Raw genomic sequence first — 15,380 nt, 5'->3', positions numbered from 1 at the left:
CTGGGATCCACTGTGAATGTTGGTTCGTACCCCAGCTGTTCCACTTCCCATCCAGCTCCCTGCCTGTGCTGGGAAAGTCCAAGGCCTTGGGACCCTACACCCACATAGGAGACACAGAGGAGGCTCCTGGCTTCAAATGGGCTCAGTTCTGGTCATTGTGGCCATTTGGGAAATGAACCAGTGGATCTTTCAGTCTCTCCTCTCTGTGGATCTGACTTTTCAATAAAAATAAATAATTTTTTTTTTTTAAATTAAAGCCCGAAGTCAAGACTGTGCGGTCAAGGCAAACATGGTTTCTCTCTGTCTCACTCTTCGAGTTCCCCTTTCACTTAAAGTTGACCTTGTAACTCTAGTACCTTTGCAGCTTTCTTTTTTCCAGATTTTTTATGCTTTCATTTTTTTATGTAATCTCACCATTTTCTGGGAAAACACTGGTTAAATAAACCAGTTTACTATACAAACTGACTCTAACATATTTCTAAAGGCAGCCATTTAACAAGCTTTGGATGGGGTGGGTGTCATGGTGCCTGGGTTAAGCCATCACTTGGATGCCTGCATCTTATAGCAGAGTGCTGGTTCAAGTCTTCACTGCTCAGCTTTCTATCTGGGTAATGTGCCTAAGAAGTAGCAGATGATGGCTCAAGTTCTTGGGCCACTGTCACCCACATGGGAGACCCGGCTAGAGTTCCTGGCTGCTGGCTTTGGACTGGTCAAGCAGTGGCTGCTGTAGTCATTTGGGAAATGAACCAGCAGAAGGAAGAGACCTATTTTTGTTTCTCTCCTCCCTGTCCCTCTGTCACTCTTTTTGCTTATTCATTCATTCATACTGTTTTATTTTTTTTCTACAAGAAAAAGAAATCAAAAAGTATTTCAAAGTTCAGAGCTCCCCAAAGCTGAAGAAAGTAGGCAAAGGCTGACCTGCTTATTATACCTTATTCATAACACGACTCCTTCATTCTATGTAGTAAACTTCTTCCATTTACTACAGACTCATCCAAACAGGTCTGGTACTGTGGTATAACGAGCTAAGCAGTCATGCACAAAGCCAATATCCCATATGGGCAGTGCTTCAAGTCCCAGCTGCTCCAGTTCTAATCCAGCTTCATGCTGGCGTGCCTGGGAGACAATGGCCTACGTCCTTGGGCCCCTGCACCCCTATGGGAGACCCAGATGAAGCTTCTGGTTCCAGCCTGGCCCAGCCCCAGTTATTGTAGTCATTTGTGGAGGGAAGATCTTTCTCTCCCTCTCTTCTTCTCTCTGTAACTCTGTCTTTCTCATAAATAAAATAAATCTTAAAAAAAAAAAAAAAAAACACTTATTCTTGGTGTCCACATCATTCATTTACCCAGAAAGGAAATGAACTTACTGCTTGTGCTCTAGTCGAATGATGTCTCCATGTCTCACAAACTCCACTGGGAGCGAAGGGTCTAGAGGACCTGCCAGAAAGAAGCAAGCACTGGCATCTACAATCACTCGCTCTCAAGGCCAAGATCAAGGCAAGGCCTAATGCACCAGTGCCACCTGGCTATACACTACTGTTACTAAACAGGGTTGGTGCTGTGTGACCAAGAGAAAGGGCTAATAGTTGCTTCAGAGGACATGGAGGGTTTCCCAGAGACAATGCTTGAAAAAGAAGGGCATTTTGTCAAGTGAACAAAGCAGAGGAAAGGCAGTGAGACAGAAAGAACCAAACCCATTCAATTAACAGGAATGGATTGCATGCAGTCATACTTGGGTATGGCAGGAAGGGAAGTAAAGAAACAAGATGTGGGGCGGACAGTGGATTGGGACTGAGCTTGCCAGGCTGGCAAAAGTGGCCTTTGTTAGACAGGCACTGAGGCACTGAGGCGCCCAGTGAAGTTTTGGTTAGAAAGCTAATCAGTAAGATTTCCCTGTTAATAGCAATAGCATAGCCTTCCAAAAATTCATTTCATGAAACTGACTCTGCCCAGCTCTTCTCAAAATCAAATGCTAAATCCTGCCAACTTTTCCAGTGATTATCTTGTCTCTGATGACAGACTGACAAGAAAGCAATGGGAACAAAGGGCTACTGCACCCTCTGGAAAGCCAGGGTATGAAGGGCTGGCAGTGACCAAGCAATGCAGAACAGATCCTTGCAGATGCCTGTCCTCACACTTAGGCATCAATACTGCACCAACAGATCAAAGCCAAGATGGACATGGCTCTCAGAAGAATTTGAGCCCTCAACTGCACAGACACCCATCCCCACATGGCCTCTTAAGGTCACCTAAAAGGAGTAATAAGGTGGCAAATAAAGCCAATTAGGAGAGCTGTTTCCTTTTATACAGATTTGGTGGGTAGGAGCTGCCTTCGCCTTTAAAGTTCAACAAAATCCTTCATCACTTGCATGAAATGTAACCATCTTAAACTTAGAATGGAATTATGGGCAAGGGAAGTTGAAAGATTTGGGTCATGTCCCCTTAGAAGTAAAACTGGAACAGGATGTAAAGACAACAGCATCTATGCCTCGTTCACAGCCCAAAGACAGCAGTGAGAGGAGGTGGGTTTGGAGCAGCAGCTGCCCGCTCCTCCACACAGGCTCAGGCCAGAGCAGCACGGTCCACAGGGTTGCCATATGAAAGGCTGCAGCTCAGGAGGTGTTCCTCTCTCAGCTGCAACATAAGACACAGCCCACAGATGGTGTGCTCTCTGTCCAACAGGAGGACCTGGTCCTAACACAGGAGAATCCGACAGTGTGCGCACAGCTGCTCTGCCCAGGCCAGCAGCTGACTGACATGGGGTCACGTTCCAAATAACAGTCTAGACAAGTTGAGTCACAGGCCCGAGCAAGGGGTAGCCCTTTCCCTTCTCAAAGCTGTCTGCTGACATCTACCACCAACCGGAGAGGCCACATTGCCTTGGGAGGACTTATAAGGAGCACTGCTGAGACTAAAGACCTAAAAGTAAGATGATGTCTGGTTTTTCTCAATGCTTATTCCCTATACCTATAACAGCACTTGGAACAGAGTAGATACACTAAAATAATTCTTGAAAGCATAAGCAAGATCAGGAGAGGTGTTCTGAAAGCTCAGACTCCCCCTGAGGCAGGAGAAATGTCAGAATGCCACTTGTAAGCAGGAACACGGGGCTTCAGCTGCTGAGCACATTACCTGAGTCCATATTATGTTTCTTGATAATCCACAGGTTGTTGTAGTCCTTGTGCAAATAGGTGGTGACCTGGGTACGGGGTGGGGGGAAGAACATGGTCATTAGTGGCACAGCTGCCCAAGGACAATCTACAGCTACCAACACCGCTTCCACCTCTTCCAGGAGCCCAGCACCCCCGAGGGGCCACACCGCTGCAGCAGGCTGCTGAGCGAGACCCCCTCTTTCCTTCTGTATTTAGATGCCTTGTCCCACACGAGCCTTTGTGATCGGTCCTTCTGCACCTCATCCCTGAAGCTCCATCCTCCATATGGGGACCACATCCCAAGAATAACAGTCTCTAGCATCTGGAAGAGGATTCAGGGTCACACTAAAAAGTAATTAAGACTGCCTCAAACTTCTTGAATGAAAAAGGCATGCTGGGTCCGGCGGCGTGGCCTAGTGGCTAAAGTCCTCGCCTTGAACGTGCCAGGATCCCATATGGGCGCCGGTTCTAATTCCGGCAGCTCCACTTCCCATCCAGCTCCCTGCTTGTGGCCTGGGAAAGCAGTCAAGGATGGCCCAAAGCCTTGGGACCCTGCACCCGTGAGGGAGACCTGGAAGAAGTTCCTGGTTCCCGGCTTCGGATCGGCGTAGCACTGGCCGTTGCAGTCACTTGGGGAGTGAATCATCGGACGGAAGATCTTCCTCTCTGTCTCTCCTCCTCTCGGTATATCTGACTTTGTAATAAAATAAATAAATCTTTAAAAAAAAAAAGCATGCCACTGTATTCTCATAAATATAACCAAATGAAACTACAAATCTGCAAGTATCTCACCCTAGAGTTTAACTCATAGCATTTTGTATGTACAATTTCAAAGTGTTATGTGTGTGTGCTCATATACACAGGCCTGATATGCCTCAATTAATTTAACAGCAAAAAACAATCTAGAATAGTGTGTATGTCTCTTACAAGAGGAGCAGTTCTCGTGACAGTAAGCTCATGGGTCAGAATCTCACTCAGCCACAGAAAGCGTCACGGAGCGTTTTATGGCAACACGGGGAAAGGCTTATGAAGTGCAGACACTGGCAAAGCCACTGTCACACCAGGCACCGCCCTAAGCCCCTATCAATCACAATCATTTCAAGCTATAGGGGCTATGGTAACTCCCACACTGCACACTGGGTGACGGAAGTGACGTCTTTTGCTCACACGAGCTTGAGTTGTGGAGACAGGATTCAAACCAGAGCAGCTAATTCCAATATGTCCAGAACAGAGATCACATAGGAGGGCACTTCAAAAAGCTCATGAAAAGTAAGAGTTAAAAGAAAGTATGTGTTTCCCATAAGCTTTTCCAAGATCCCTTACACGTATATCATTGTGCAATTATACAAACCAGGATAGAAACACTTGTAAACAATGAAAAGGTAAGCATTTATCTTACTAAGTGAGTTTTTTTTTTAATCACAATTTGATCAAAGATGACCAATTTACTTGCAAAAGAATTTGGAACCAGCATGAGTGGTTAAAAGTATTCTGTGCATATGAGCATCAAGACTGCTTCACATGATCTGCTTTCTTTTTAAGATTTATTTTATTTTCGGGGCCTGGCGCCATGGCCTAGTGGCTTAAGTCCTTGCCTTGAATGTGCCAGGATCCCATATGGGCGCCGGTTCTAATCCTGGCAGCTCCACTTCCCATCCAGCTCCCTGCTTGTGGCCTGGGAAAGCAGTTGAGGACAGCCCAAAGCCTTGGGACCCTAAACACATGTGGGAGACCCAGAGGAAGTTCTTGGATCCCGGCTTCGGATCGGCGTAGCACTGGCCGTTGCGGTCACTTGGGGAGTGAATCATCGGATGGAAGATCTTCTTCTCTGTCTCTCCTCCTGTCTGTATATCTGACTTTCCAATACAAATAAATAAATCTTTAAAGAAAAAAGGAAACTTGTCCAGTTATACGTCCTACTACTCTCGGTTCCCAGATTTGTGTTCACAACTACTGTACTTCACGCATCACTCACGCCATGCTAGGTACTTCAATGGGCACACTAGCCTTCCCAGAGTATCAATCAAGCAGCTAAGAGATGAGTCTACAGTTCATTACGAAAGGGGTTACGACAGGCCTAGAAGGGATGCCGAGGAGCCCCTCATAAAAGGAGCACCCAACCCAGTGCCATGGAGGGGTGGGCCCCGATGCTCACAGAACACCTAGGATGAAGCGTAAAGAAGCCAGGGTTAGCCAGGGCAAAGAGCAGAAGTGTGCAGGAGTGGAAGGAATGTTTCAAGCAGGCAAAACAGCATGAGCCAAGGGCAGGAGTGAAGGCGGTTTCAGTCAGCGGTTCTGGGTTGCACATGCGTACTTGTGATGCTACAGGATGGAGAAAAAGGCTCACCAACCTGCTGCTGCCGGGCGCCAACGCCCTCGGGGTAGAGGTGTGGGTGTGAGTGCAGATAGCCGATGGCCATCCTCAGGTTCTTTATGGTGATCACAGAGCCGTAGGCCAGGTCTGGGGGAGAAGGGGGAGGTGGCAGGGGGTGAGCAGCCCAGAACTAGGAGCTGTCCCTCGCCTCTGAAGAGTCCCCTAGGCCAGGCACGGCCTGGGGCAGGAGGCTCAGCCCTCTTCACTCCAAGAGTCACCTTGAGACAGGACCACCATAGGGGCTCACTTGCACCCTGCCCTCCTACCTCCTGAGGATTTCAGAAGATACTGCTTTTTAATGCCAGCATTATCAAAGCACTGTGTGACATAGTCAGGTGCCAGTTAACTACAAGGAGGGCAGGTTTCAAGCAATGGGGCATTAGTCAATTTTGTCACTGTGCAAACATCCTAAAATGCATGTAAATGCAGCACAAGCTTCATGGCTTCCTGCCTGCTTAAAGACCTCCACCAGGTCTTCACTGCCTACTGAAAGAACACCTCAACCAGATCTCATCATCTGAATCCAAACTACCTTTCCAAATGTAAATCTTCCAGAACTTTCCTACAGACAACCTGTGCCTTGACTTCTGCCCTTTCCTTGGCTCTGACCATATCATCCCTTCTGCCTCATATGCCCTCCATGCGGAACTTCACTCATCCCTCCTGGGCCCAACTCCACAGCTGCCCCAACACACACCTCTGATTCCCTAAGCTGTCCTGCCACATTCACGTCCCCTGAGCTAGGCACGCCCCTCTGTGTGTACACAGTGCACACGTTACACTGTGGGCAGGCACTCTCCCCCAGACTCTACTCGGCAGGGTAAACACTGGCTCAGTTACTATCTGTGAGTAAATGAATGTACATCTCAAAACACAGAGATGGAAGCTGGCAACTGGCCGGAACCCTGACTGGCCTTCCCACCAGAGTCAACTTTGACAGCCACAAAGAAGATATTCTTTAGGCTCAAAGAGCTCACTACACAAGATGAGTTCCTCTGCAAAGAAAGAATTCACTCTCTGAGTCTTCCTGCTAGAGCTAACTCGGACATCTCCTTACTTTGCCATCTATTGGCTAAAATAACAAGGTAACATGTTCTTTTCCAGCTCAACTCCCAAGCAACCCCTCCGTCCTCTCTCTCTGGGAAGATCCAGGGACACTCACGCTCAGGGATGGAAGCGTTGTGCAGGTTATTTCCTTCTAGCCGAGCCTGGAAGGCAGAACTGAAGAAACCATCACCAGGACCACTGTGGGGGAAGGCGGGCAGAAAAGACTCAAGTTAAGGGAGCAAAAGCTGTGACTTCCCGGACCATCCTTCTCAGTTCATTTAAAAGCATCAGAATCGGAGTGGCAATGCAGCATCATGGGACAGCCATGGGTAGTGGAGCCAAAGAAGTTGGGGTCTAAACCTCAACTCAGCTACCTAACAGTGGGTAACTTGGGCAACATACTTAGCACTATGTAGCCTTAGCCCCTCATTTATAACTCAGAAATGGCAATGGCTAAATGAGATCAAGTGTACAAAATGATGAACACAGCTCCTGACACCTGAGAGCTATCCTGCAATAGGAGCTCTGGCTTTCAGGGTGACAGTTGCTACCCTCACTCCCATAGCACAGCTATCGGGCCGCCCATCTCTGCTAAGCACAAGAATTCAGTTTAGGGAAAAGAGGCAGTTTGGCTATTGGGAAATTATGCTCTTCCTTTGGTCAGGCTGCTGGCCTTTCTGAGCCCTTGGAACACCCAAGGATAGAGCACAAAAGGGAAGAAACAAGAAAAAGTCCCCATCCACTCCTATCGTCCCAACCCTAGACCCAAGGAATCCATGGCCACACATGGACTTGGGTGCTACAGAGACCAGAAGGGAGGCACTGGCAAGGTTCTGGCAAGGTTCTGGCTATACCTTTTGTTCAGCACTGTGATGTGCACAGCAAAAATGGCCACGTAGAGAGCCAGAGGCAGCACTATGAGGCACAGGGCGCGGGCAAGCAGGTGTTTCCCCAGAGTCATCTGCAAACAGAAGCCAACGTGGAGCACTGGGCATATAGGCTCTTATACTTACACCTTATACAGCATATAAGCTTAAGTAGAAGTCATAATCATTTATTTAAAAAATTGGCCAACAAGGAAGACAACATCACCACCACCTTAGCATTGCAGGGAGATCAACAAGGGCCAGCTCTCTGCTGCCTCCCAGACTCTGCCCTTGGACCCTGGTGTTGCCTGCACCTACAGAGTTCACTGGTCCCCTCTACATCCCAGCCCCACAGAAGCCCCTGCACTTTCCCAGGGCTTCCTGTCCCATGCCAGCCCCCATGGCTAATTGCTTCTTATTTTGCTTCTGGCCTCAGCTTCCTCCAAGAGGCCTCTCTGGATCATCTGAGTCCGAGCTAGTGCCCATCTCTCAGCTCTCACACTGCCTGTCTGCTTCTCTGATCCCAGTGACTGCAAAGGACAGGAATCATATTTGATTCATCTACATAGTCCCAGCATCTCACACTTAGTAGGCAGTTTCTATACATTTTTTGTATGAAGAAACAAATACATGTGCTGGGTGTTTGATTCAGAAGCAATGGGAAAGCACCCTAACCAAGCAGCTGAAGTTGGCTATCCCTCGGACTCTCTGGGACAGGCAGCATCTCACAGGGCTTCAGGTCCCTCTTCTACAGTCTCAAGGCCTTACCCAATCACAGGACTGTTACCAGGGATACATGAAGAGACAGCAGTTTACATAGTGACAGGCACAGAACCAGTCCTTAATAAGCAATACCATAGTAACCCAACATGCCTTTAACTGCTCCCCAGATTTGAAGATCTTGGTCAGAAAAAGACAAGTGTGAGCTGAGGCCATCCTACCCATTTTATCTAAGTTCTCCCAGGCAGGCATGCCTACCACAGATTTAGCCTGAGGCCAGTGGGCCGGAATTCCTGGCCAGGCAGTAGGCAAAAAAAGCTTAGAAGGCATGACAGAAACACATGCCTTCAAAGAGTACTGTGAAGACACAGGTCCATCCTCTCCCTAGGGCCCAAAATGCGCTGCTGCGCCAGCTGACAGCGGCAGGAAAGGCCACTGGTTCCTGCCGGGCAACACTAGGAGCAAAGACATTTGTACAAGCACTTGGGTTCTCACCAATGAAATACTGAGGTCTCCAAACAGGTGCCAAAGGTCTGCAATGGTGTTCAGCCCCACTTGTAGGATGATAAAGAGGCCCACAAATTTGACCCCTAACGCACCAGCGAGACTGATGCCTGTCAGGCTGAGCCAAAACCACCAGGGGGCAGAGAAGGGCCTGAAAACCAACAAGACACAGAGTTCAGTTTGGAGCTGGAACTCAACTTCACAGCAAGAGCAGTAGACGCAAGGGGGAGAGGTCCCGGACTCAGAGAGGCTGTCTTGTGTCCTCTCCCACGGGGTTCCTAGTCTTGGGGGACCACAGCATGGCTCCAAGGAGGATGTGACCTATGACACAAAGCTCTGAACTTGCAGACACACCACAGTGCAGGAATGACTGAGGTATTTTTCTGGCAAAAGGGTCCATAGTGTTCCTGGCTAACTGCAGGGTTTAAGGCAAACTGACTCACTATTCTTCACTCATGGTCAATCAAGCTGAAGGATACAGAAAAACCCAGAAGCCTGCTGGATTCACCCCGCCTTCTTCTTTGTATCACCTCTGCACCTGTCAGTCAGCACTTCCTGAGGACTTACTATGAGCCAGCCGGCATCAGGCCAAGAGTTAGTTGTACATACTTGAGTACACCACAACCCCGTGGTTGCTTCTCCGGCCAGTTTAAGTTCTCTTAAACAGCCCAGACCTACGTATCTATACTTTCACCTCCTGGCGTGGTATCTGGCACACAGTATGTATTCCAGAAAAGGCAGACATACACGTGTATGCCGTGTCTGACAATTCAAGGTCAGAGCAGGCTGGCAGTTCCCAGATCAGGCTTGATTAGCATAATGCAGCTGAGTGAGTTTGGCCAAGGGTGAAACCAAGCTGATTTCTAGAAGAACCCAGGAGGCGCTAACTCTTGTGGTTTGAAGAGAATGAACAACCTCCTCCACTCTCAGAGGCAGAGAAATGACGTGGAAAGCACCAATGTGGAAGAGACGAGACCCTCAAGGTCAGCCAGAGAACTGACCAAGGCCTGGAAACAGCCTCTTAACCGTGCGGGCCGCTCATTCACCTTTGGGTCTGGACTGCAGTCTCCCACCCAGCACTGGTGCCAATCTCTGGGTAACTTACAAGAACACGAGAAGGCATTAGGACCTCCCTGTAATATTCACACCCACCCCGTAACACACACCAAACTGTAGTCCCAACCACCCATAGAAAACTTAAAATCCACATTTATGATCTAAAACAGATATTCCGGGCGAAAAAGCAAATGAAAAGTATGCTTGCCTTAAATGCAGCTTTTTAAGACAACTTCTAGGTCCCTGCCCTGGCCCTCCCCTCCCCCCCGAGAGACGGTGCTCTGACCTGTCAGCACAGGAATTGTACTTGACCATGCTCAGCACAGCAGCCATGATGAAGAACATCAGGATAGGGTCCAGCAGGATGTACTGGGACAGAGTAAGACATCCTGTGTCTGAAAAACAAAAGCATGCGCTCACTGGTCAAAGAGCAGTCAAGAGAGGAGTCCCTGAAAACCAAACACCCCAGCACCAGGACAGTCCCCACATGTGCCAAACACATGCAAGCACTGTGTGCAGTCCCAACTAGATGGGCCATCAAGTCATGGGCGAGGCCGAAGGCCACAGCACTGGGGAACATTAATGATGGGAAAGAGGATCTCACACTGCCTCTAGGCCCTCCATCTCATTTCCATTGTCAAGAAAGGAGTTGTTCCAGCCTGCTTACACAGGCATACATATACCTGTGAGAGGCCATCTTACACAGACTCTGGTAGAGACGGATCTTCTCCACCGGAGAGTGACCACACCCCTCCCGCCTCAGACCAGCACATTCTCGACAGCTGCAACAGCGGCACAGCCTTCTATATTCAACCTCACGCCCAACCTTCACCAACAGCTGGGCTGCACAGCTGCTGCACATGCTGCTCCCTCCTCCCTCTGAGGGCTGCCTTCTCAGGGGGCTCCTCACCGCCCAGCTCCCTGACATGGCGCTATCCCTTCCCTCTCTTCCTTTTCTGTACCACATTTACTACTTGAGGTGTTACATCAGTAATGGTCATCTACTTGCTTATTTGACTGCCTCGCTGGAGGCAAGCTCCATGAAAGCACAGTGGTTCATGAGAGTATCCCAGGCCAAGAAAAGTGGTAGGAGCTTGACAAACAGTGACTGAATCAAACACGAACTAATGCATAAAAGAATGAGTAACTGAAGACAGAAATTAAAAATAAAAGGGAGGGGCTGGCACCGTGGCATAGCAGGCTAGGCCTCAGTCCATGGCACTGCCATCCCCTGTGGGTGCCAGTTTGTGTCCTGGCTGCACCACTCTGACCCAGCTTCCTGCCTGTGGCCTGGGAAAGCAGCGAAGGATGGCTCACGTTCTTAGGCCCCTACACCCATGTGAAAAACTGAGAAGAGGTTCCTGGCTCCCAGCTTCAGATCAGCTCAGCTCTGGCCACTGCAGCCATCTGGGGAATGAACCAGCAGATAGAAGATCTCTCTCTTTCTCTGTCTCTTTTACTTTGCCTTTCAAATAAAAACAAAATAAATTTTTAAAATGCAAGGAAAACCCTCTAGTTCTCTACAGAGGGATCCCATAGTCTTGCCATATATCCATGAAAACAAAGCCATGTGTCTTTCATACAGATGCCTAAACTATCCACCAAATGTCAATAGCTGTGAGGTCATCAACTCACTTCTTGAAGAACAAGGCTAAAACACGACTGACCTTTTTTTAAAGTTTTCATTATCTATTTATGATTATGTTTACACAGTTGATTAGGGTGGGAAGGGTTGAGGATTAGAGGAAAGTAGATAAGACCATTATTTCCAAATTTTCTTTCTTTTTTCCTGTATCTGGGGGGAGGGGCAAGATAAGGGGAGAAGCCACACCCAGCCTCCCAACCTCCTCAGTAGCCGGGATGGGGAACGGCCTCCCGATGTCATCCCAGGATTGATCATTTTTTCAAAAACTAATGTTTATGTATTTATTTTCATCTACTTGAAAGGCAGAGCAACAAGAAAGGAGAGGGAGAAGGAGTGAAGGTCAGAAAGAAAGGAGGACAGAAGGCGAGATCTTCCATGACCGATTCATTTCCACACACTCCCAAGGGTCACAGCTGAGCCGGGAGCCAGGAACTCCATCCGGGTCTTCCACGTGGATGGCAGTGGTCCAAACACCTGAGCTATCGCTATCTGCTGCCTCCCAGGAAGCTAGATCAGAAACGGAGCAGCTGGGACCTGAAACAGCCTCACATGGGATTCAGGAGTTGCAGGCAGCTCCTTATCTGGCTGAACAGGATGGGCTTCTACGACCCACTCTCATTTGTCTGTAAGTGGATTATTCATGAAAACACGGGAGCTCCCATTTGCTTTTCTCTGCCACCCAGACACTCCTAGGCATTTGTCTTTGACATTTGTTTCGAGAATGCAAACTAATCCAAACAATAAAAGAAGCAAAGCAAATACTGGAACTTCCTTCACACACATTACATATGAACACATACAAATTTGTATTATTATCCATTCCAAACTCTAATGTGCGTAATTCAGAAATGATCTAGTCATAGGCATTACCCATGCTTACTGCTCCTTCCAATAACATAAAGGTTTGGTAAATAAAAATATTTATATATGTTACTAGTGAATGATATTGTTAATACATTTTACCCTATCCTGAAACAAATGAAGAACTGGGCCAGAGGCAGGATTCTTGCATACATAGATTTTTAACTACAGCCGCATGTGTAATCTGCAGAACAACTTACCAAAGGTGAGGAGGGCAGCAGTGAGCAGCGCTGCCGGTAGCGACTGGGTCAGGTCCAGCACAGTGAGGTAGGCGAAAGGAATCAGCCAAGAACCGAGGAAGGCACAGAACTGTGGGAGGCACAGGAGCCTATCAACAGCCCGAGCCAGGCACCAGGGTCCCAACTCGCCTGGTGCAAGCCAAGTCTAAGATGAAGGGCTCTCCCAGGGCAGGGCATCTGGTGGGGTCTGTGTCACCTGGCCTGGGTCCTTGAGCCTGCCTGTGTGGTGGGTGTCGGGTCCATGAGCCCCAGGGGTCGGGGGCACAGGTAGGGCCAAGGTCACCTGCCTGGGTCCTTGGACCTGCCTGAGAGAACTGGGCTTCCTCAATGGAAAAGATGGAGCAATGGACAGCAGGCCACATGGAAGACATGGCAGCCCATCGGGACCTACAGAGGACATCTGGTACTATAGCAGAAGAAGGAGAATAGAACAAATTGGACAACTACCCCAGCCAAATGAGGACAGCAAAAATCTGGTGAATGGAGACTCTAAGGTTGACTGTGTCAGCCAGCGGATATTGGAATGGTTTCCTCATCCCTGGATCAGCGATAGACAACTATCAAAACCACCTGGGCAGAACCCTCAGAGTATGTGCCACATCGGGACTATGGGTGGGTTGATATCAGGAGGCCATTCCCTGGGTACTGAGGCAGTTGGGAGGCTGGGTAAGGCTTCTCCCCTGGTCTCCCACTTCCCCCAGAAACAGGAAGAGGAAATAGAAAATTGGGAAACAATGATAACACCCATTTTTCCCTAACTTCAATCCTTCCCACTCTGATCATCTATGTAAAGATCATTTAAAATAACAATTAAAAAATTTAAAAAGAAGTATATGTAAACAAATATTCAATAAAATACAAATTTGTTTTCCTAACAAAAACAAACAAACAAACAAAAAGATGGAGGGCTCTGAGGAAGTCATACTTCTGGTGACTCAAAATCACCCAGAATATTTATAAGCAAGAGGGGGTGCTACAGTGCAGAGTGAAACCAAGTGGTACACAACTGGTGTGAGCACCCTGGCTGTGTGAGCACCCTGGCTGAGCAGTAACTTGTCCTCTGATGTAAGGTCAGCAGAGGCCAGCCAGGGAGGCTGACCCTGCACCGCTGGCTGTGACTTTGAGAAAATCATCTCCGTACCCTCCTCTGTGTTAAGTGAAAAATAAAAGCTCTCACCTCACAGGTGCACCCTGAAGTCAGAATGAGCGGAACTTTTATTAACACACAGAAATCATCAGCTTCTATGCCAAAACTGCGAATGCAAGTTACCAAAGATCTCTCTGAAAATATCTTGGTATTTCAGAGAATTCTGATGTTGTTTCCCCCATTTCTTGTCACACCAGAAACTACTCTTTAATCCACAGCATGTTTTTCTGATTTGGTAAAAAAAAAAAAAAAAGACTACTCAACACTTTATGACCTAGAGGGCTTTTCGGTTTTTTCTTTTAAAATCACCATTCTCTTCCATTCTGCATCGTACCCTCCACACAGTGAACAAATACATCCAACAGAATGGGAAATTCCCACATTTGCCTTGCACTTGTAAACAGGAAACAATATGATCTAGTGTGAAAAACAAAGGAGGTTCTTATATTCTGGCCTTCACAATTTCCATTGTAAGTCTACAGTGAGTTAGGCTTACATCCAAGCCAGTGTGCCATGCTGTGTTTAAGAGGACAACACAGAATCGCTGTGCAGTATGAATTTAAGGGGACACTCTTTGTTTAATTTGTTATTATTTATTTGTTTGTTTGTTTGTTATTTCAGAGTCAGAGAGAAAGAGAGCAAGCTCTCATTTTCCGTTCACTCTCCAGAGGCCACAACAGGCAGAGCTGGGCCAGGTTCAAAGTCAGGAGCCAAGGAGTCAGCCCCAGTGTCCCACGTGGGTGGCAGGAAACCAACCACCAGAGCCCCCCTGCTCCCACCTGCTGCCTCCCAGAGGAAAGCATGAGCAGGGAGCTGGAATCCACTAAGGCAGGTGGGAGTTCCAAGCGGTGGTTAGAACTGAATCCAACACTGCTCACTTAAAATGTCATGATCTGGTTATTTGAATTGTCCAATATTTGCCCAAATAAGCACACAGCCATTTATTTAAAACGTTTTGAGAGCCCCATCTCAAGGAATGCAAAGTGCATGTTAGCTGCAGAGGCTGGCTTCTTCAGCTTTAGACTCCCAGTGTTAGCAGCCCATCCTGGTCTTTGTGCTGGGGTTTGGGTCACAGAACCACCAGTGTGAACATACGGCATCCCTTCTAACAAGGCTGCAAAACTCCACCTGTGTGCCTGACATCTTCCCTGGGACAGAAGCAGGAACCTCACGATGGGTTACAGGATGACACAGCCTTCAGGAGGGGCTTTCAGAGGTTACAGGAGCAGCTGTGGCTGCCCAGGCATCAATGATGCGAGAAGCCCGCCTGCCCCACCCCAGGCTGCCCTCCCCCTAAGATCTGATGCCACAGTCGGGAGGGCTAACAAGGAACAGAATGTGTTTGCTTCGATCCCTCAAATCTCTGCCTTATCTGTGGCCTCACCTTCCCTTCTACCCTACTAGGTTCTCAATGTCTGTATCACAGGGCAGGGTCCACTCCCCCTCCTCCCCACTCCAAAGTCCTTTCAGCCGCACTTGCCACCACCCTAGGCCTTGGAACTGTCACGTTTCGGCCTGACTGTGGTCCTCAGGTTCGGTGTGTCGGGACCAAGTCGGGAAGCTTACTCCTCTCATTCCCATGTAGCTGTGGTGCTCATACTTGTCGCCAGGCCTCTGGAACAGAAAGGTGCCATCATATCCACTCAGGTAGCCAGCGAGACCAATCAGCATCTGAGAGAAGGAAAACACACACAAGGCTGCGAGCCCTTCGGGGTGCAGCTCCTCCTCCTCCTCCTCCTGCTGCAGCTGCACCCGTGGACTTCGGTGGAA

At 48.3% G+C, this 15,380-nt stretch overlaps 1 protein-coding gene across 1 annotated transcript in view; it reads right to left on the bottom strand.

The window, feature by feature from the left end:
- Positions 1-15,380, bottom strand: part of POMT2 (protein O-mannosyltransferase 2) — a 34,779-nt gene that overhangs the window by 9,367 nt on the left and 10,032 nt on the right. Inside the window, exons 3-11 of the mRNA XM_004584374.2 lie at positions 15,177-15,281; positions 12,425-12,533; positions 10,005-10,113; positions 8,654-8,813; positions 7,427-7,533; positions 6,688-6,770; positions 5,503-5,612; positions 3,132-3,198; positions 1,367-1,436 (exon numbers count right to left, since the gene is read on the bottom strand). Coding sequence (XP_004584431.2) covers positions 1,367-1,436; positions 3,132-3,198; positions 5,503-5,612; positions 6,688-6,770; positions 7,427-7,533; positions 8,654-8,813; positions 10,005-10,113; positions 12,425-12,533; positions 15,177-15,281 — 920 coding nt within the window. The remainder of the gene's footprint in view (positions 1-1,366; positions 1,437-3,131; positions 3,199-5,502; positions 5,613-6,687; positions 6,771-7,426; positions 7,534-8,653; positions 8,814-10,004; positions 10,114-12,424; positions 12,534-15,176; positions 15,282-15,380) is intronic.

This window comes from Ochotona princeps, chromosome 26 (assembly GCF_030435755.1).
Source record: "Ochotona princeps isolate mOchPri1 chromosome 26, mOchPri1.hap1, whole genome shotgun sequence".
Classification (NCBI taxonomy): domain Eukaryota; kingdom Metazoa; phylum Chordata; class Mammalia; order Lagomorpha; family Ochotonidae; genus Ochotona; species Ochotona princeps.
Note: the sequence above shows the minus strand (reverse complement) of the source record. Positions and strands in the feature narration are given on the sequence as shown.